Source organism: Geospiza fortis, unplaced genomic scaffold (assembly GCF_000277835.1).
Source record: "Geospiza fortis unplaced genomic scaffold, GeoFor_1.0 scaffold62, whole genome shotgun sequence".
Classification (NCBI taxonomy): Eukaryota; Metazoa; Chordata; class Aves; order Passeriformes; family Thraupidae; genus Geospiza; species Geospiza fortis.
In genome coordinates this window covers 569,997-580,532 of record NW_005054548.1, presented here as the reverse complement: position 1 = coordinate 580,532, position 10,536 = coordinate 569,997, and the positions used below count along the sequence as shown (strand labels likewise).

The 10,536-nt window shown below is 40.3% G+C and overlaps 1 protein-coding gene across 1 annotated transcript in view; it reads left to right on the top strand.

The window, feature by feature from the left end:
• Positions 1-10,536, top strand: part of CUNH20orf194 (chromosome unknown C20orf194 homolog) — a 67,695-nt gene that overhangs the window by 8,484 nt on the left and 48,675 nt on the right. Inside the window, exons 3-6 of the mRNA XM_014310559.2 lie at positions 3,797-3,916; positions 4,726-4,850; positions 8,156-8,252; positions 10,088-10,194. Of these exons, the coding sequence (XP_014166034.2) occupies positions 3,797-3,916; positions 4,726-4,850; positions 8,156-8,252; positions 10,088-10,194 (449 nt within the window). The remainder of the gene's footprint in view (positions 1-3,796; positions 3,917-4,725; positions 4,851-8,155; positions 8,253-10,087; positions 10,195-10,536) is intronic.

Here is a 10,536-nt window from a genome sequence, read left to right as displayed (position 1 = left end):
GTTTTTATAATATATAATATAAAATCTAAATAAATCATCTAGGTTATTTATAATTTAAAAAAGCAATACGTGAACAGAACCTAGAAACATAATGTTCATATAATCTTTTTTAGGTTATTTTTTCTCCATTATCTCCATCCCACACAGAGCTCTCCCTGCTGGTGTTTCTCCCACATTCTGAGAACCTTTAGCACATCACTCTGATTGTTCATCCCATTCCCTTTCCAGACAGAGACTATTTGAAGGATTATTTTGCAGCAGTTCCAGAATTCTGTTGCTTTTGGGCCAATATCTGAAGGTGATGTGTCCATTGCCTCCATCCTCTCCCTCCTGCTGTCCCCAGGTGCATTTTGCATCCCTGGGTATCTCACACCCACTTGATCTTATCCAGCAGACAGATTTCCCCCCCTGCATTTGGCCAGAAAGCTTTTTTGAAAATTTTTATGATTGGCTCTTCACAAATATTAAAATGAATATTGTATGTGTTATGTTGGAACATTATATTGTATTAATTTCTTTTAAGTAGCGTGGTAAATAGAATTTTGAGGCTATAGCATAATATTAAAATGGAAATTATGTGATGTAAGAGACTTTTTTGTAACTGACCCAAGAAATGGAAAAGATAACCAAGAAATTCTTCTCATTATCCTCTCTGGATGGAGATACAACAGGATTCCAAGGAAAGAATTATTGCCTCCTTATTGGGAAGGCCCAGACTCCAGGGAACCAAGGCAATTTACAAGATGAAGGGGGGAAATTGACAATAAACAGAAAAATCCTCAGTTTGAAGGGGATGTTTGCATCATGTATGAGATATATGAATATGCAACAAGCTATTGCTTTTAAGGGTTAATCCTTTGTTAGAGAGCTCTGCTTTTTGGGGCTTAGTGCCCAGGAAGCATCCAGAGGTCCATAATTCTTTGCTTTTATTGTCCTAACTCTGATTGGCCATATTATTATTACTCTATTTTTTAATTACTATTTTTATAGCTATTTTATTACTCTTAAACTTTTACAATTTTAAAACAAATTATTGGCTTTTTTCGCACTTTCTGCCAATTTAACAACCCGAATGGGCTCTCTGAGGGGCAGCTGAGCCCTGCCTGGGGAGCAGAGCAGGAGCCTCAGGCTCAGCCTGACTCAGGGTGTGCTCACAGCCCTGCCCCGGGCTGGGAACAGGAGGGGGGAGTTCCAAACTCCCAGCTTAGCTGGAGACAGGCGTCGGGCTTTCCTAAATAATGGCCTTGCCCATTGTTCTGGGGAGGACTCCTGATATGCTCTTATCTTGGTCATTGTTTCATTTCCTGTTTGTTTTCTGCTAACTATATCTGTTCCTTTAACTCCATGTGTTGCTGTAGAATAGCACTAAAGTCTCAGTGTGAAAACTCTTGTCTCGACAGGATACTTGAAAGACTCAAGTAAATCACAAATTCCAAATATTTTGCGGAATTCATGGTTTTATGTTAAAAAAATGCCTTCCCTCTGTGGCTGTCAGTGCTCTGCAAGCAATAATTCACCCATGTCCTCTATTATAAGAGTTAAATTTGTCAGCTGTCCCCCTTTAAGATCTTTTGTTTTCTCTTCCCCTCCTTCTGTCATTAACTGAAAAAAGCAGGGGTTTGACATTTGGCTTGGAAGATCTTCCCTGCTCTAAGCTGCTGTACCCAGATAAAATCTCAAACTCTTCAAGTGATGGTGACATCAACTTTTTTTTTTTTTAAAGTGATGGCAGTTTCTCATTTTTCTTCTGATCTTCCAGAAATTAGAATCACAGGATCATAGAATGGTTTAGATTGAAGGGACCTTAAAGTAGTTCCAACTTGGTGCCATGGGCAGGGACACCTGCCACTGTCCCAGGTGGCTCCAAGCCCTGTCCAACCTGGCCTTGGGCACTTCCAGGGATCCAGGGGCAGCCACAGCTGCTCTGGGCACCCTGTGCCAGAACCTCAGCACCCTCACAGGGAATAATTCTTCCCAATATCCCATCCATCCCTGCCCTCTGGCAGTGGGAACCATTCCCTGTGTCCTGTCCCTCCATCCCTTGTCCCCAGTCCCTCTCCAGCTCTCCTGCAGCCCCTTTAGGCACTGGAAGGGGCTTTGAGATCTTTCTGGAGCCTTCTCTTTCCCAGGCTGGACATTGCCAGCTCTTTCAGTCTGTCTGTGCCAGATTGTTGCTCCTCTGAGCCTTCAGAAGGTGCTTCAGTTAGGCAGGTGATCAGTGGAACAGATTATCCTCAGGAGATTGTGTGTGCTCACTTCCCAAGGCTGCAGCTGATTCCAAGGAGGCTGATTCCATTGAAATGGAGTTCTCTAAAACAATGGGACTGTTTCTTCCTGAAAGAAGGGAGTCAGGGAGTCTCCACTTGTTTGTAATTAAAATCCCACCTAGACACAAGGGCTTTGCAGCAATATTTGTTTGTTGAGTCCCACTGAATTCCAGATTACATTGGTGCGCCTGCTTTCATGGGGCTGAAAATGTAAATAAAACACAGGGACACCTATGAATGAGAGGTCAGAAACAGCAGGAGAATGAGGATTCAAAGATTATGGCTGGAAAAAGACTTTGAGGGCTGAGAAAGCTGAGACAGATGTGAGGCAGCTTTCCATGAAATATCAGATACCTTGGAAAACATGTGAGCTACCAAAGTTACTGAGCAAACAAAGAGTTTGTTAAGAGTTTGTGAGATGTTCAGTAGCTGGATACAGACACATCATCTGGTTAGCACCCTAAAGCTGAAACCTAACATGAAAAAGGAGCATAAAACCTGAGGTTCGTTCCAGTTTTTGCCAAGTCCAGGTGACTCTTGACTGGTTTGGTTTCCAGTTCAAGTGCTGAGACTCAGATGTTCAGGCCATGTTATTACATTATCAATGTCCTGATCTCTCTTTTAGCAGTGCTAACAAATCCTATTTTGTTGGCAGCCGTTCCACTGCATCCTAATGTAATAAATCCAAATTTGTTGGCAAGGATTCCACTGAATTCTAATATAACTTGGTAGGAAAATTTGCCATTAGAGGAATTTTTTGGCACTCAGGACTGGTGAGCTCTGTGAAATGTGGATGGCAAGGATGTTGCTTTATGTGCACTTGTATTTGTTTGAAAAAATTTGGTTTATTACAGTAGAATTATGACTGTGACTGTCATCCAGAGAGATGAAGATAGATGAAAATAGTTTCTAAATCTGTGACCTCATTCCTTTCTTCTTGAAATTATCTTCTGTCTCTTCATTCTCCAGATCTTCAGTTGTTTTCATTTAATTTTCCCAAAGACCAGGAAAGGTTTCTTTGGAAGCTCTTTGTACCCCATATTTTTTGTCAGAACATCTTTTCACAAATTGTCAGAAGTCTGCAGTGGCTCTCTGGTGACTCAGGGATTGCTCTATAACACTGATAAGATAATGTTTAATCATGTATTCTAAAGCAGGAGATTTGGGTCACAGGATTAGTTTGTTAGGAAGCTTCAATCAAGAACATATTAATTAGAATGCATCCTGCATCCAGACAGATGTTTGAATTACTAGAAAAAACAGAATTTTGAATGCACAGCACTGCAGAAAACAAGATATTTAAATTTTTCAAGGAATACTCGTGGATTTAGATTGAAAGGAGGATGTCAGCATGTAGCAGTGATCTTGCAAAATCTCCTTTTTCCCTACCCTGTTCTCTCAGTGTGTTCAGTTGGAGAGTTGAGTTCATACTCCTGCTTTAAAATTTAATAAATTGAGGAAGAAAACAAACTTTTCAGGTGTGCAAGGTCAGGACACACACCAATTCTCCTCTGGTTTTGCTTTTGCAGGGATAGACAGTCGATACAATGAAGGGTGCAGAGAGCTGGCAAATTATCTGCTCTTTGGTTTGTACAACCAGAACAACAATGACTTTGAAAGGACAGGTTTTCCTGAAGAAGTTCTGGATGGTGAGTAATGTTCTCAACATTTTTACCTGTTCTGGACAGAAGATGAGCAGAAAAAGGGACATACAAAAAGAAAAGAAAAGGTCATTAAGTCTCAAGTTGTCTGTGTAGTCTGTATATGCCTGAAGATATCTTCTTAGAAACAATGCTGAAGGGCTCATTTTTAAACATAAAAAGATAATTTGTGGAGCATAAAACATATGACATTTATCTCAAATGTTGTAAACTTACACAATTACAGTCCATTAGTTCAGTCAATGTGTGTATGTACGTGTTATTAATATTGTGTGATCACACCTCTGCACTTCTGAAATACTTGAGCTCTTTTTTACTTCACCACATTAACTCACCTTTGTCATACTCGGAATGTGGCCAATCCCTGTGATCACAGCTTGTTTTTCCCTTATTTGCATGAAACTTTTGGTTGTTGGCTGTGGTGTTGATAGTTTTTACTTGAAGCAGCTCTGAGGTAACATCAGGCAAGAGCAGCTGGAGTTTAAATTCTGGAAGTGCTCTGGGAAGGCTCATCCTGAGCCTCTTGGCTGCACAAAGGACAGGCTGATGCAAGTTCTGTGCAAGACTTGGGAATTACCCCCCAGTTGTCTGGAGCAGTTACAAGTGCTCTTGTGCTTGGGACTGCCTGTGGCTGCCAACTGTTCTTTCTGCTTGTTTAAAAGAAATCAGGAATTGCATTCAGATAGCTGAACAATTTTCTTTCTTAATGAGGTGCATAATAGAAAAAAATGTTTTTCTGTTCAGTTTCTCTTGTGTGTGGAGTCCTGATGCTGGAATGTTTGTTGTGCTTGTTGCAGATATAATCATATTAATAAAACCTGACAGTGTTCATCTGTACTGCAACCCTGTGAATTACAATCATCTTTTACCCTATGTGGCACACTGGAGGAACTTGCATTTCCACTGTCTGACTGAAAATGAGGTAAGTGAAAAGTGAATGCAGACAAGATTTGCTAATGAACTTGTTAATGAACTGATCCTTAAAGTGAAACTTTAAAAAATGTTCTTTCCAGAAGCCTTTTTTTCTCTTTCCTCCTCAGCAGGGGGGATGATATGTGTATACATCTAGGTATTAATCATTTGCTAAAGTGTGCAAGAAGAATATGTTGTCAATACTTTTATTTGTTGGAGTGTGAGGACAAATTGCTCCTCTCTCCCACTAATTGCTGTTGTTTTGACCCGAGTCAGTGATCTTTTAATGAGGAAAAAAATGTGGCTTGTGAAAAATGCAAAATGTGAATCAAGTATCACAGTCAACGCTGAGATTTCCCACATCAAAGCAAAAAGCAGTGTTTGCATTGGCTGCCAGTAGTTTTAGAATATTGGGAAAGATGGGCTTAGTAAGTCCTTTAAAATAAAGAAACTTCATAATGTATTTTCATTTGAACTATTAAATCTTTCTGTCAGGAACTGTTAACCTCACTTCCACTACATCCCATGACTGATGTGAGTTTCATCTTGAACTTAAAAGGTCAAAGTATTCTAGAAAAAGTCCATTTATTGTTGTGAAGTATTTTTAGAGGAGTAAAAAATGAAAATACTCTTTGTCTGGGTGTAGAATAAGGACCTTTTCATTCCAGTGGAGACTGGAAATGCTTCTTCCTACACTGAGTTCTGTGTAGTTCCTTTTCTAAGTTAGAATTGTTCTGAATTCTGCAGGGAGTGGGTTTGGAACCTGTTGTGGTGAGTGGAGCCAGTGGAAAAAAGAGTGGGAAAGTCAGGGAGAGAAACTTTTTGTTGAGTTTTCAGCTTGGAAGGGATGGGACTTATAATAGCCTGATTGTGTTTTTATGTGTCTGTGATGGGGCTTATAATAGACTGATAGTATTTTTATAGCTTAGATCACAGAATTAGGAAATAATTCAGATTACAGGGGACCTCTGGAGATCATCTTGTCCAGCCTCCTACTTCAGTGGTGAGATCAGATCAGATTTCTCAAGGTTTTTTTGCAGCTGGGTGTTGGAAGCGTCCAAGGATGACTGCAGAACCTCGGCTGCATTTTCCCACTGTCCTCCTAGTGAAAAAGTGTTTCCTTTTGTCAAACCCAAACCTGATCATTTTAAATCATGACTTTTGTCATGACCACTGTGGAGAGGCTGACTTCACCATCTCAGTAATATTTTGGTGGGTTTGAGGTGCAGATATTGAGCAAGCCTGGATGTCTCCTTCTGGGACAAGTGCTGATTGTGGTGGCCCTCCACTGATCTTGCTCCAGTTTATAAATACCTCGTCCATGGATCCCAAAATTGTGGATACAATTCCAGGAGTGCAGCAGAGAGGGATAATTCTTGTTAGGCTAGAACAGCTGAGCTCCAGGTTAAAACATGCCCCAGCAAAACTTAAAGCCTGGCTTCACAAGGCTTCTTTGTTGCCAAAATCCTTGTTGAGAGGGCAAATCTGATGCTGGGAGAACATTTGCACTTTGGAGTCAGGAGCAGAGGAGTTCTTACCATGCAGTTGCCAGTGCAGCTGCAATCTCAGCTATTGAATTTTAAGCTTCATCTGCTTATGGGCTTTGATATGATTTATTGTGGTAAAGAACCTTAATCACACAGTGTTGCCTTGAAAAAAATGATGTGACTGGCAAGGTGAACCATGTGCCTTGCTCTTTGTGGAAATGAGGGGAAAGGTTTGGATTTGGAAACTGAAAATACGGTTCTAGTTCATTGCTGTCTGGTGTGAGTGAACTGAGCACTTCCAGTCACATTGCCAATGTATAAAAATTGCCAGTTTCCTAGATTACTACTGAAAGACAAACAAAACCTTGCTGTGTCAGGCTTTTAGTGCATCCTGTTTGCAGGAGAATTGCCTGCAGTGGCTTTTAAGTAGTTGCTTTAGTGATAGAAAGAACTTCATAAAAATGAAACCAAAAAAGCACAAGAATTTTAGAAATAAATAAAGCAATGCTGTACCTGGCTCTGCCAAAACACAGAGCTTCTCCTTCCTTTTTTCCTTCCTACTTGCTTTAACTAGACCACAGGAATTTAAGAGAATATCCTAGTTATTGGGGAAAAAAAAATCCCATTTTACTAAAAAAATGCCCATGTTCAAAGTGACCAAATAGGATAAAATACAGAAATTGGCTGTAGTAAATTTTGGGGTGCCACAGTTGAACTGGCTGCAAGAGTAGATTGTGAGCAAACCTTTAGCACCCTGCCAAAACCCAAGTTCTTGTTCCAATGACATTTTGAAGTCTTGAGAAACTGGCAGTTGTTTGGGGCTTGGCTTTGAGCTGCAGCTTTGATCTGACTGCCTGGGATTGAAGGAGGAACACACCACAGAGGAGCTGAGGCTGCAGCTTCAATTCAGGCTTGGCTTAAAAGAACTTGTCCTCAAAAGAAATGTGTTGGGTGTACCCTGAAGCTCACAAGAAATTCATCATCATTTCATTTGCCTTGATAAGAAGCTCAGAGCCCTGCACATAAAAATAAAATTAAATAAAATAACTTAGGCAAAACACCTCTGCCTTCTGGTCTTGCTCCAGAAAACAAGTGGCTCATGAGGAAACCAGCAGGGCTAAACCTGTTGGTTCCAGACTTGCTGCTAAACTGCTTTTCAGCTCAAAGTCAGTGTGTTTGCAGCTTTGTGTTCTGTTAGAAAAATGACTTGAGTGTGATTTGTCTCTTCAGTCTGGTTTTTATGCTTTTCTGAGTTAGGATATTTGCTCTTCAGTCTGCTGAAGTCTTCAGACAGTGTTCAGGAGGGTTTCTCCTTTTCTTGCCTCCTCCTTTTCCTGCAGTTCACCTCTCCCTCAGACCAAAACTGATTTTCTTTGCCTAACCCGTGACCTGGGGTTTATTCTGTCATTGATTTTCCTTGCTCAGTGTTGTTTAGCTGGTAATACAGTACCTTATTTTCATTTTTTCCCCTCAGTGGCACGTTTTTCATGGCACATCAGTTGGTATCCTTACAATTACTTCTATCTTTCAAATCTGGATGTTGAAAGACTTCACTGAAAGCTGAAAATAAAGTCTATAATTATACCTTCATATGTCATGATTAAAAACTTTGCTTTGAAGTTTGATTTTTTTTCCAATTTCCATTGGCTTGAGTCCATCTCTGCCATGGTGGGATTTCCAAAATCCCAAAGCACCTCCCAAAAATGGGTGCTTGAGCTTCAGGAGGCTGTAGGTGATACTTTAGTGCTTTGAATGCTGCATCTTCTCTTTCCTACCAATCAAATCAGGGCATGGCTAATCCAATTTGATTTGAAATGGCTTCTTTTAGTATGAAGATGAAGAAGCTGCAGAGGAATTCAAGATTTCCAGCTTTGTGGACATGGTCAGGGATTGCAGTCGCATTGGGATCCCCTACAGCTGCCAAGGTAGGGTGGGTGATGCTCAGACTTGTTGGTTTTTGGGGGTTTTTTTGGTCTATTTTTTTTTTTTTTTTTTTTTTTTTTTTGTTAAGGTTGGGATTGAAGGTACTTGAGATGGTATTTCACATTCAAACTTAGATTTTTAAAAAATTTATTTTACAGTTTCATAAGTAGTGAGTTGTGTAGTATTTTACTCACAAGGTATAAAATCCCTAACTCTCTTTCTTTACAAGGTCTTTTAAGGTTAAACTATCTAATTAAGAAATGATACTTAAATTATTTTTATTTTTCACTCAATAACTAATGTTTTATGTCCTGCAATGTGAACTTTTTGTCTCATTTGAAAATATTACTTAAACTCATGAAGAAGAAGGTGAGGAAGAACAACTAGCTACTACTTTAAAACTTCTTATATAGCTTTATATATATTATTATATTTCAAAACTTTAAACTCTGCATTTTCTACTTTGTGATATTACACACACTTATTCAAATTACACACTTGTAATTACAAATTACACACTTGTAATTACACGCTTCATGTGTATTATTCTATTTTAAACTTTAAACTCTTAAGTTTTCTACTTTGTGATATCACACACTCTTATTCAAATTACACACTTGTAATCTTAGTGCTGTTAATCCATTTTGGAAGCCTTCTCTACAGCCTTAGGTTAAATATAAGATTCTCTCGTGGGTCTGTGCTTTTCAAAAGAGAAAGTTTAAAATTCTCCTAAAGTTCCAGCACAGAGTGTGGAAGTGTTTTTGCACCCTGCAGCTTCAGGGAATGAAGATTTCCTTGCCTTAGGAGAGAAATAAGGATTAGTAAGTCATTAGTTTCCTTTTCCCTGAAGAGTTGAATTTCTTTCTGAGAGCTGGAAGCCCTCAGAGTTCATTTGGGGAGCGAATTCCCCCAGTGTGAGGCAGAGAAATGATTTGCATTCAGAGCAGTGTCTTGAGCTGCTACAGAACTTCTCTGTTCCCATGGGAGCTCCAGATAAATCCTTCTTTATGGAAGGGGAGAACAAACATTTCTTTATGCAAATTTCCTTTTTTAGAACTGCAAAAAACTGCCCTGCACAGCTTCCTGTTGGGATCTGGAGCCAGCCTTGAGCCTCAGCACTGTAATCTTGCATTCTTTTTTTAGTCCTAATTCTTTATAGCTTCCCTTAGGGAAGGCTGATATGCTCTGACTGACTGAAAAGTCATTAATAGAAGTGCCAGGAGGAAGTTTTAATCTCCCTCAACTTAAAATTCTGATTAAATGGGGTTGATGGAAGAAATTCCTCCCTGTGAGGGTGGTGAGACCCTGGCACAGGGTGCCCAGAGAAGCTGTGGCTGCCCCTGGATCCCTAGAATTGGGTCCAGGGATCAGGATCCAAGCCCCATCCAACCAAGGCCAGGTTGGACAGGGCTTGGAGCACCTTGGGGCAGTGGAAGGTGTCCCTGCCCATGGCAGGGGAAAAATGGGATGAACTTTAAGGTCCTTTCCCATCCAAACCATTCTGGGATTCTGTGATTTTGACAGTATTTCCTTAAGACCAAGCATTTGATGAACTGGAGTAAGCAGAGCTCCCTCTTTATTATCTTGAATTTTAATTGTTAATCAGGATGTAATGAGGTTTGCAAGGGAGATGTGAAATATCCTGAGAAAAAGGCACAAATTCACAGTGTAGAGGAGCTTCCAAAATTGCCGTCTGCATGAGAAATGTTTTTCGCTTCAAGATTTTCAATTGTACAAAAATAGGATTTTTCTACAACTGGATCTGTGAATCCCAAGGACTCAGGGAGAGCTGAAATGCCAGGATTTGTGAGGGAATGTTGCTGTGCTTGCTTTGCAGGCCACCTGCAGATATTTGACATGTTCATCGTGGAGAAGTGGCCGATCGTGCAGGCCTTCGCGCTCGAGGGGATCGGGGGCGACGGCTTCTTCACCATGAAATATGAAGTGAGTGCTTCCCTTGGTCATCTCCTTCCTGAGGCACAGCTTACTCATGAAATTCTTTTGTTTGGAGAGCACTTTTGGGGATGATCTGGTCCTGACTCACTGCTCAAGCGAGCTGCTAAATTGGATGGAGGTTTTTGGGATCTTGTAAAACTGTGGCAGGATGGGGAGCCTGTGGTGTGGCTGAGGTTCTGTTCTGGGTTACACAGCACTTTTCTTGGATTAACCATTATTTGAACATTCTCCCCAGGCCTCTGCTGTGATTTAGAACTCTTTTTCCTTTCCTTTCCTTTTTTCCTTTCCTTTTTTCCTTTCCTTTTTTCCTTTCCTTTTTCCCTTTTTCCC